The sequence below is a fragment of the Besnoitia besnoiti genome (assembly GCF_002563875.1).
Source record: "Besnoitia besnoiti strain Bb-Ger1 chromosome Unknown contig00014, whole genome shotgun sequence".
NCBI classification, from domain to species: domain Eukaryota; phylum Apicomplexa; class Conoidasida; order Eucoccidiorida; family Sarcocystidae; genus Besnoitia; species Besnoitia besnoiti.
The window spans coordinates 728,470-739,062 of record NW_021703916.1 but is presented as its reverse complement, the minus strand read 5'-3'; the positions used below and the strand labels follow the sequence as shown (position 1 = coordinate 739,062).

At 55.5% G+C, this 10,593-nt stretch overlaps 2 protein-coding genes across 2 annotated transcripts; one reads left to right on the top strand and one right to left on the bottom strand.

Annotated features, from left to right (window-relative positions):
* Positions 1–209: 209 nt before the first annotated feature.
* BESB_025870 (programmed cell death protein 2, c-terminal domain-containing protein) lies at positions 210–2,997 on the top strand (the record flags this gene model as incomplete). Its single annotated transcript, XM_029361267.1, has 4 exons — positions 210–389; positions 518–1,052; positions 1,316–1,516; positions 2,276–2,997. The coding sequence occupies 4 exons, from the start codon at positions 210–212 to the stop codon at positions 2,995–2,997; spliced, it is 1,638 nt and encodes a 545-aa protein (XP_029215622.1).
* A 3,227-nt stretch (positions 2,998–6,224) lies between these two features.
* Positions 6,225–8,691, bottom strand: BESB_025860 (rhoptry kinase family protein ROP35; the record flags this gene model as incomplete). The annotated part of the gene is made up of 2 exons (XM_029361266.1): positions 6,225–7,150; positions 8,532–8,691. 2 exons carry the CDS (start codon positions 8,689–8,691, stop codon positions 6,225–6,227), a joined length of 1,086 nt encoding a protein of 361 aa, XP_029215621.1.
* Between the last annotated feature and the right edge of the window lie 1,902 nt (positions 8,692–10,593).

The following is a 10,593-nucleotide window of genomic DNA, read 5'->3' as shown; positions in this document are numbered from 1 at the left end:
CCGCGCTGCTTCTTTTTCCGCGCCTGCCTTGTCTTTCCTCTACACGTCGCTTGTTCTGCCTCTTGCTGAGCGTCGACTCCTCCTTTCTCCGCCGTTCTCTGCGTCCTTCTCTTTCTCGCGGACTCACGGTCTCGGTGTCTCTGGTTAGGGGCTCTGGGGGACATCGTCTGTCTTCACCGCATTCTCCTTCATCGCGGTTTTTTCCCACGATGGACGCGGAGGAGATCAATCTCGGCTTCCTCGAAGACGCGCCGCCGCAGTCCCTGCGGCGCTGGTGTTTTCCTTCGAAAGTTGGCGGGAAGCCTGAGTGGCTGGAAACGCGGCAGCTGCCGAAAAGCGAAGACTTGACGTGCCCGACATGCAAGGAGATTCAGACTTTCTTGCTCCAGGTAGGCGCCGCCTTGGGGGTTGTGTGGTTCTGTCAGTCCCGGGAGGCTCTCTGCGGCGTCTGGTTCTGTCCCTCTACTGTCTCATCCCAGATTTTGGCGTTTGTGCGGTCTTTCTCCCTTCTATTCAGGTGTACGCGCCTGTGGATGACTGTGCGGGGGCTTTCCATCGCGCGCTGCTGCTCTTTGGGTGCATGCGGTGCGGCTCGGGCTTCTCGCTCTTCCGCTGTCAGATGCCGAAGGAGAACGCACTCTATCCTTCCTTCCCGCTGGCCTCGGTGCCCAGCGAGGTCTTCTGGAGCGCCTGGCGGGAGGCGGCGACTGCGAAGAGCCTCTCCGCGCCGCGCGGCAAGCACCTGAGCGAGCGCGAGGAGTTGCGGCTGGCGCTTGCGAAGCTGCAGGCCGAGGAGGCGCGTGTGCAGAGTTCCTGCTGCCCGGTGTGTGGACTCCCCGGAGACACCTGCAACCCGAGTGGCGCTACAGCCCTCGAGGACGCGCAGGCCGCCAGCATGAAGACCAAAGTTCTGCAGCTGCTGCGGCTGAGAAACGACGAGGCGACCGCAGCCTACGAGCGAAAGTGCGAAGAAGAAGGCAAGGCCAGCGCGCGCGTCGTCGACGTCGACGAAGAGGAGGCCGTCTTTGAGGAGTTCGAGCGCCAAGCGGAGCGTGAGCGCCGCTGTCTTCTCCGCGGAGCCATGCCCTTTTAGCCTTTTAGTCCCCGAGGCAGCTTCGCAGCATCGAGTCGCCCGACCGCATTCATGCCTCGCGGTTCTGGCACGTCTATGGAGAGCAACGCGCACCGCCGCACATTCGTGCCTCCTTTGTTTCTGCCGCTGCTTGGCACTTTTTAAGCGACGTCTGCAGCGCGGCGCCCGGGGCGGCGAGATGGTGGAGCGCTGCAGGTGCGCGTCTGCGGTGTCTGCGTTCAGGAGGACTGCCTTGTCTTCATCGGCGATGCCGAATTTTCGCCGCGCATCGAAGCCGCGGGCTGTGCTGCGCGTTGCCTGAGTTCGAGCTGGCGGTCGGCGAAGAGGAGGAGGACGCCGAAGACGACGGAGACACGTCGGCGGCGTACGCCTACGAACGCGAGCTCTTGAGAAAGTACGAAGAAGAGGAAAAGGCCGATCCAGGTACGCTCGCGAGCCGCGGATGGAAAGAGAAGTCCCGCAGAACGGTCTCGGCTGCGGCGGCGGCCTCGCGGCCGTCTCCGAGGGTTTAGGTTGCGCGCGTGTGCAGGTGCATGTGGCTGCACGTACACTAACATTCGTGGCTTTCTTCCGAGCACGTCGAGTTAGACTTGCGCCGATTTCGGGGAGATCTAGTACAGCTTGGTCTCGCTGCATCGGGTGTCTCTATTTTCAGCCATAGTGGCATGCAGCTTGGTGCCCTTCATGATGCGTGCATGACGAATGGCGCGAGCCCGGAAATACTCGTGTCTATGCGGCCGCTGGGTAGTTCCCGCGTTCTGTGGATGTCCATGCAGTTTTGGATGCGACGGGGCTCGAGTCTGCAGCGCGTGGACAGCCCCGCGAAGGCGCGTGTATTTCGATCCTATCCGTGAAGCTAAACGTTGGATTTTCATCGTGAGTGTGTGGAGAAATGTGTTTTTCATGTCTGGCTGAGTCGTGCGTATCGGGTTAGCCGCGGTGTGTGGCGTGGACGCGTATGCTTGTTTAAAAGCCCTTACATCTGTCGACTTAGTATAAGCATAGAACCAATCCGGTGGTAAGGTATACGACAGCAGCTAACCTCATATAAGATGTGGCCTCTGGGGAGTCTGGTGTCCCGGTGCGCCCACCGCTGCGAACTCCTGTCCAATGGCTTTGCTGGCTTCGCGCCCGCGCCTGCATGGTTTTTTTTTTTCTTTTTCTCGCCTTTTGTGTGCGCAGACGCCGTGTTGGATCCTTCGGAGCAAGATGCGTTCGAGAATATCCACGAAGAGCACACTTCGCAGGATCCGCAGCTGAGTGGCTTTCTGAAGCGGTGCTCAGCGGCGCCGGCGAACCGCGGCCAGGTGCTTCGGTACGCCCTCGGCGGAAAGCCCTTGTGGCCTTTCACGCCCGGTCAGCTGGCGAGTCAGCCTCCGGCGTGCGAGCGGTGCGGCGCGAAGCGGCAGTTCGAGTTCCAGGTGCTTCCGCAGTTCCTCTTTGAACTGCGAAAGTCTGCGGGCGCTGTCGCGGACGGAGGCGCCAAGCCGAGCGCTGTCGCGGGGAAACGAGACAAGCGCGAAGCAGCGGGTGGCGACCGGGCTGGGAGCGAGGGTCGGGCTGCAGGCGATGGCGAGACGGCACAGGAAGCCAATGGCGGCTCGCAGCCAGGCGCCCCCCCCCGGCCAACCCCCCAAATAGTCGAGGAAGAAGAGGTCGGTGGGGCCTGCAGAGCCGAGGCCGCGCAGGCCGCCGCCGAGAGACTTCACTTTGCGCTGGTCTGTGTGTACACGTGCAAGGCACACTGCGGAGGAGCGGAAGAGAGACAAAACGCCGAGGCGGTCCAAGCGCGCGATGCAGTTGCAGCAGAAAACCACGCGACAGCGTATCCGTACATAAAAGAGTTCGTGTACGTACAGCCGGATCCCTTCTTCGTGAAGCAACAAAAGAAGGAAACCGCGTGATGGCGTGGCATGTGAGGAGCCCGTTTTTGTAGAGGGGAAACGACCAATAGCCTGCAATGAGGAAGGCGTGCATGGGTTGCGTCATCGAGACGAAAACTGCATCGCGGCGCTGAGAGACAGATGAAAGCATCTCTGCCATGAAAGATGCATGCACAGGCAGCGTACCGGTGCTTATTAGTGACACTTCAAACGCCCGGAGATGACGCGCAGCGTCCAGGGCGCCGTGCGCGCGTTCGACGCTAGACTTGAGGGTGGAACACAGAAAACGCGTGTCTACCGTGGCTGCAACTGCTGATCAGGAGTCTCAGATGCGACGGGCTGTAGTAGACGTGGCCTGCTGTCGGTGCATGTCTGAGGTATAAAAAAACATGCAGTTTCTCTTATGCCTCTACGCGACACAAGCGGCAGCAGTCATTGAGCGACCGCACCTGTCGTCCGGCGGCCTCGTCCTTCAACGGAACCCGCTGCAGACACGTAACTATCGTGCCGATATGGGGACGACGAAATGAACCAGCAGGCACGCGTGGCGTCCTCGCCTTTTTCAAGGAACTCAAATAAAAAAAGGCACAGACACACGCCGCTGCTCGAGCGCAAGCGCATGTCTAGCCTCATCGGCGCTCAGTTCTCGAGCCAAGGGAAATCGAAATAGCAATTCCGGCATGATTTTAGAGAACATGACTCCCAGACTACGCCTGCAGATGAGACGCTGACTGGAGGCCTCACATTTCTCGTTAACTGGACAGTCTGTGATAGTGATACCTAGAAGCGCTAGCCAACGGGGCAATGAACAACGCTCAAGCACACGCAGCACTGGTTCCACGACCTCGGCGTGGAATATACTCATGGATATTTGGCGCCCTCCCTACCACGCTAGCGCGTATAAAGCTTCGTTTAATAACTACATATTAAAGTGAGCGCATGTAAACTAGTCCTGAACACCAATGCTTCTCACGTACCATATATAAAACCGTACTGTAGATTTTTTATGTCAACACCTGTTTGTGATGACCAGTGAAGCTCCCAGAGTGGATGCAGTTGTCACTCGAGCAGAAAAACGGTGAATATTCACTCCGCAACGGATCTGTAGCAAGTGTCTCTCACCACAATCGCAAACGACAGAGCACATACCATCGGACGACGGTCTAGCGTGCGCTGTCTAGTTCTTCATGGCGGAGACCTGGCAAGGATTAAAAGAACGCCAGGAGGATGGAAGTTTAGAGCAGGAGTTGTCGCTCAGGATGTCTTGGTAGTGCGATTGCTTACGGCGCACGGAACACAGCGGGAGGTGAGATGTACTCTTCAAACAACACAGGCACACTAGGGTGCCCTCTAGCGTGGACGCCGCCCTCCTGGTCGACTAAGATGTTGTCGCCAGGCACTGGACGCCTTTGAACCGCGTTCGGAATGATAGAAACCCATCCGCTACAGAAAATGACCGCCAACATGTGTCCAGAGGAGAGCTGCTTCAAACGCATGTGGCATCAAAAACATTTCACTGTCAAACACGATCGCACTCGAAATCCCACGCGATCGAGAGACAAATGCGTGTCAGTATGCAAGACGCGGCAAGCATAGAGTATGCAGGTCTCGTATAATGTTTTGCTTGACGCCTCGATGATGACCTCGCACAAACCGTCCAGACACATTACGGATCACGACCTCTATAAGCGCCCGCTTATTGGTATCCCGGCAGGTGAAACGAGATAGATTTTGGAAAAGAAACAATTAATTCAGAACATAAATAGGAGTACGACGAAGACTTGGACCTTCCCGAAAGCGTCGCGACGCCCTTGACTTAGCAGTCTGGGGTAGGACAAGAAGTGTGACTCAACGGAAGCGAATACCAGGTCTATACAGAAGAACAAGGTTTCCATAGAAAAATATATCGTGCCTCATACGGAGTGGATCAGTGGACGCGCACAGCCCAGATCGTACGCCGCAAATAATCACGAGAGTGATATCGCATCGATGATGCATTCACACTCACCAGACGATTCCTTTTGAATCACAAAAGAAACCAACTCAAGGCTGGCCTCTGCATGGCACTCAAGCTCCTTGCAACTGGCAGAGCTCGCCTGACTGACAATGCCGAACATCGGTCAGTGGGAGTATTCAAACGCTTAATGCACAAACTCAAACGGTGCTGAATCCCGCCAGGTATGCGACCGCATAAACCAAATGCTGCACCTCCTGCTGATACTGCGCCCTCTTCGAGCCTGTAGCACCACGTCCCGGGCGCATGTGAATTTCTCTGCGTGAGCCAGAATCACCGGGACGCTTCTTGCCAGGTGACATGTACTCTGAGACAACTCGCGATGCTCGACTGACAAGTCGTGACCAAAAGTCGTTTGTAAGAAAATTAAACCAATTAGGTAATATGGTAGATAGAAAACAAACTGTCTTCAGAAGTTCTTAACCCAGCTCATGTATTACACCTGACGGTGAACTAGCGTCCCTACTGAATCTTGTTCAATAACACGGGAATAATGAGCCGACGTGGAGGTGCTGATACAATCCGAGGACTCCGTTCACGGAAATCAAACGAGCTTTCACGCTATCTCTAGTGCCTGTCGAGTCGCACAAGGAAGATTTGATCCTGTTTATGATTTAGGGGATGTAAAAGTGCTCAGAGTCTAACCGTCGAGCCATCTGGATCCTCATATTCAAAGATAGTTCTATTTAAGAAAGTTTTGGCTAAACGACATGTGAAGAGTAGACACTCTGCTGGTAGTTTGAGGTCATGCTAACGGCGAGAAGGGACGTGTGTTTCAAAGAAAAGGGATGTTTAGCCGGGAAGTCAGCGTCTAAAAAATATAACCGATAGTCTCAACTTTGATGCACAGATGGACATAATTAATCCTTGTACAGTTTGTACCTACTTGACTTTCTCAGTTTAAGCAGAACTGTAGTTTATGGGGACTAAAGCCAGCGTAATACAATCGAATGAAACAATGTGCTCCAACACTAGTCTAAGTATCTAACATACCTTTTACCTACAACTGTACGGAACGTAACAAACCCCCAAGCAAAGAACTTGGCATTGTGTTCTAATTCCCCGTGGTAAACACAGTGAACGAATGGCGGAAGAAGCCACAGCTAAAAGTGTTGGATTTCAATATCCTACTACATGTGGGTTAGTTTCAATGCCCAAGGCAGAACCCCGCCGCTGGCTATAACGATCTGGCTCTTCACATCAAGACACGTAATATGTTCCGAAAGAGGCAAATTCAGAAGAATCCAGCTCCTTCCCATGTGTACTCGGAATCCTTGAAGGGCGGTGGAGTCAGGCCTTGCTCAACAGCATCAAAATCAATGCCCTCAAACAATGGATGCTGCATGATCTCATCGAAGTCCAGTCGGCGTGCCGGGTCTGTATCCTGTAGCTTTTTCGCGAGATCCAGGATCAGCTGCTCTGTCTCTTGCTTTCCTTTGTCCCAGGCGAACTTCGACAGAGCTGCACCTAGTGAAGACATGTCTGATTTCTTCGAATATGCGATATACTCAAGGCCCAATCTTGTAAACGGGTTTCCCTCGACCTCCGGTGCAGTATGTCCAAGGCGCGACGCCTGCGTCTCTCTCATGCCTTCAACGGTAACAGTCTCCATATCGCCCAAAGCAATGTGTCCGCTGAACGAGATATAGAAGTTGGAGAGTGCGATGTCTCTGTGAACAAGTCCGGCTTCGTGCAGTGCCTTGACAGCGAGAACGATCTCCGCAATTGCCAGTGGCAAATCAAACTTTTCGGGGTGCTTTTTGAAAGCCTCCCACACATCACCCCGCGCCCGCGGCATAACCAAATACAACGCTGGGTACCGCCGACCCACGAACGCTCCGAGCGCAGGCCAGAGAAAACGATTTTTCGGCAGAATGTCAGTGTGGAGGTAACTCTCACGCACAGGGCTCCACCGAGGCAGAAGTGAGAGCACCGAATTTGGTCTGGCTTTGATTGCAATACCTTGTGCCCTCTGGCTTGGGGACAGATTCAAGAACTTTGCAAGCGCGGCATCTACCGTCGGGACGAGTTTCACCACTTTAAAGCGTGACGCGTGTCTGCGTCTGCCGTCGCGGAGGATGTTGCCGAACTCAGGAAATTGCATTTCGTCGAGCTGGGGCAGGTTCCACCAGTAGCGTATTAAGTCGATCGTGTGGCATTCTGCATGGCCACGAAATGCACCAACGAAAAACCGTTTCGCAAGAGTTGCCCGCCGCCACAGCGCCGCGTGCTCATCGCGGTGCAACCACTGACACATGCCCACTGCCTCCAGGCTTGGTGCCTATCCGGAGGCCAGAACACTGGGGTATGACACATGAAACGACTGACCGTCGCGCAGACGGGCAGACCACGGCCTTGGCGACCACTGAGTTCTCAGTCCTGGTCAACATGACGACTCACAGGTGGCTTGATATAAGGTCACACCCACACATGACGAAAGGCCTCTAGGGAGAGAGCTACCCACAAAACGATCGAAGACAGCTCCGGTTCTATCGCAAGTACTACGGCATATATCGTAGCCAAACAAAACGAAACTTGCCAGTAGCCAGTGCCCACCTCTCGTGCCACACGGGATCCAACACTTTTAGCTGTCTTAAGCAGTCCAGTGGGGTACCTTAACAGCGAGAGAAAACTACAATTCAGATGAGACCTCTCTGTGGGACTGAACCCGTGTCCCGTGGAATTCATTTCGTATCACGAACGAATATGTGCAAACCTCGACGTTCCCTAGAAGACGCCGAAATGCACCCTTGCGGGTAGATTCTAAGACGTCGAGCAATGTCAGGGCGCCGTAGCAGTTGTCTGCCAATCGTCACGGACTCGCCCCACCACAGCGCGGGGGTCTCAAATCACGCGACGCATGACTGCCACAACGGCAGCGAGAGTACAGAGGTCATATCTGTGTCTCGCGTGAAGGGGGACCGGCCGCAGCTTTACTAGTGGCAGGCTATCACGAACGCAGACGTGCAAACGACGGTCACCAAAGTGTCGTACTGGACTCACCGCGCAGTTTTCTCTGTCGAGTCTCGACGGAATCCGTGTTGTGGTGGGTGTCTGTGTTATACGTAGGCTCTGCATAAATTATGGATACCCCGAAAGTCAATGTGAGGGCGACCGCAGCGAGGAAGCCGTATACTCGTGGCGCCATGGCTGAGGCAATCGTGTTTGACAAGGCAGCTCAACTGCAGGAGGCCGCCGGTTCCTCACAGGGGTGTTGCGCCGCAAAAAAGGTCACCCGTGAAAAAAAGAGACCCGTCCTCGTGACTGTTAGCAATACGGTGGAGCACAAGAAGTCAAAAACCGCAAACCAAACGAAAGACAAAGTGACGTCGATACCAGCTCCTGGCTCAAGTCACGTCTCGCTGAGAGCACTAGAATAAGGGCGCCGAGCCCTTATTCTCCTGGAAGAGGCGCGAATGACCTACACAACCGCGAGGTCTGCTTCAGAACGACTCAGGAGCACCCTCGGATGGCGCATTGCTTTGGAGCTGTTTGGTTTGGGGTTCATCGGTGTGAGGCTCATCGGTCTGGAATTCCTTACCTTGAGGTTCGAGAGCTGCTTGCGCGGCGTCAGGCAGTCCGCTGTGCGGCGCTGGTCCGTGTGTCTCGTCGGGTGAGGTGCGCTGCTGCTCCGGCTGCTCCTGGGGCTCTGCGGCATCTTGGAGCGATTCTTCTGACTGCCTTTGCTGTTCGAGATCCATTTGAAGCGCTCGCACGCCGTCAGCGACTGACCACAATGCAAAGAAGAGCCACGAGGAAGCCCGGCGTGCAGCATGAGAGACAGGACACGTCGGCACACGACCGGTCTTCGAAGAAACGTCCACACCTCGGGGACCCCTTACACAGACTTCCAGCTGAGACACACAGCTCGCTGGCGAACGCGCACCTGCCCCCAGACGACCACCAGCTTATCGTTCCTTACACCAGAATGTCGCAGCGGCTGCGACGGCCACCAGAATGGCTTGCGCCCAGCCGATCCTCCTGAGAAGGACATCGCAGTTAGGACAGAGTGGGAAGCTCTGCAGAGAATGCCGACGGGAATGACGCACGCGGGAGTGGGTGTCGCGAATTCATCCAGAAACTCAAAACAGGACCGCGCGGCAAGCCGGAGCCACGCAGCATATGCAGCAAGCTCGAAGACGAATGTGCGGGTACCTCTGAATAGATTTCCATACGCCTCCACCCGTCAGCCGTTCGCTGTCGCCAGACGCGCCTAGGTAGCCGTAGCAGAGAAAATGCCGTCCACCGCAGGGTGCAAAAAGAAGTCCGGCTCACAAACGAGCGCCGCGCACTCAGCGGACCCTCACGCAGGCAGAGGGACGACCTGACCGCCTGGCGCGCCACGTGAGAACTCGTTGAACACGTCAGCCGCTTACTTGTTTCTTTTCTTCGCGCAGGGAAGCCAACTCATGCCCGCCCGCGAATAGCGGAAAGACCGCGCAGAATAGGAGGGTCCGCCGCGATTGGTGGCGAGGGGCGACTTGCCCACGTTACCCCCCGCCTCCTGTGAACAGCCAGGACAGCGAACGCCGGGCGCATAGACGCTGTGAAGGGAACGAAGGCAAGAAAACGCGGCATCCCAGCGTCAAGGATAAGAATGACCTGCGGTCGAGGCTGAGGAATCGTCACACGCCGCGACAGCCCGTGGACGGCTCGCGCGCTACACGAAACGCTCTACAAAGCCGATGCCCCCGCTGTCGCACGCGCCACGCAGTATATATATATATATATATATATATATATATGTATATATATATATATATATATATATATATTTATAAACGCTTCTACGTATGCTTAGCAAGGCTAGCTCTGCACGCGTAGAAACGGCGTGAGACTCAACATCTAAAGGCACAGTCAACGAATTCTATGAGCAAGTTTGGACGGCAACCGCGGCTAGCAAGAGAGAGACGTGCCTTGGAGGTATCAGCGTCCTCCGCATCCTCAGATGTGGCGGGACGGGCGCGAAAGCCTCTGCGACGCGTGGCTGACGAGGACGCGGAGTCACTGGTGCTTTCGCCTAGCTGCTCTAGCACACGAATCCAGGGCATATCAGGCTGCACGGCGGGCCCTGCGTCGATAGCAGGACTTTCATGAGATGCGACATGCTCTGCGTCAACGAAAAAGGAGCACGTACCCAGAGCAACAACCAGAGAGGAAAAGAGGTGATAGGCCGAAAAAAATGAGGCGCTGGGGCTGAGGGAACGCCAGCGACCTCCGGCAGTTGCGCCGTCCATCGTCCCCGCAGGGATGGGAAAACGTACAAGAACAATGGGAGAGACCCGGCAAACGAGGGCGGAAATCACGCTCCGGCACGAACGCTGTCTCGACTAGCGGAAAAAACACAGCTTAAACCGGCCTGGTCATCAGCAGCGAAACAGGGGCCGCAGTCCAGGGTAGACACAGTCGCGCCCAGCAAATGGAACCGAGACATAAGCGACAAAGATCTGCGTCAGCAGCAGAACACAGCCCCTCTCGAAGTGGAAGGGTGGCGAAAATGGTTCCGTAGCTCAAATGACTTTGACAGGGGAGGCGAAAACCCGCGAAAAACGCCCGATACTAGAGACCAGAAAAAATCAAACAGGAGGCGCCTGCGACGCCCG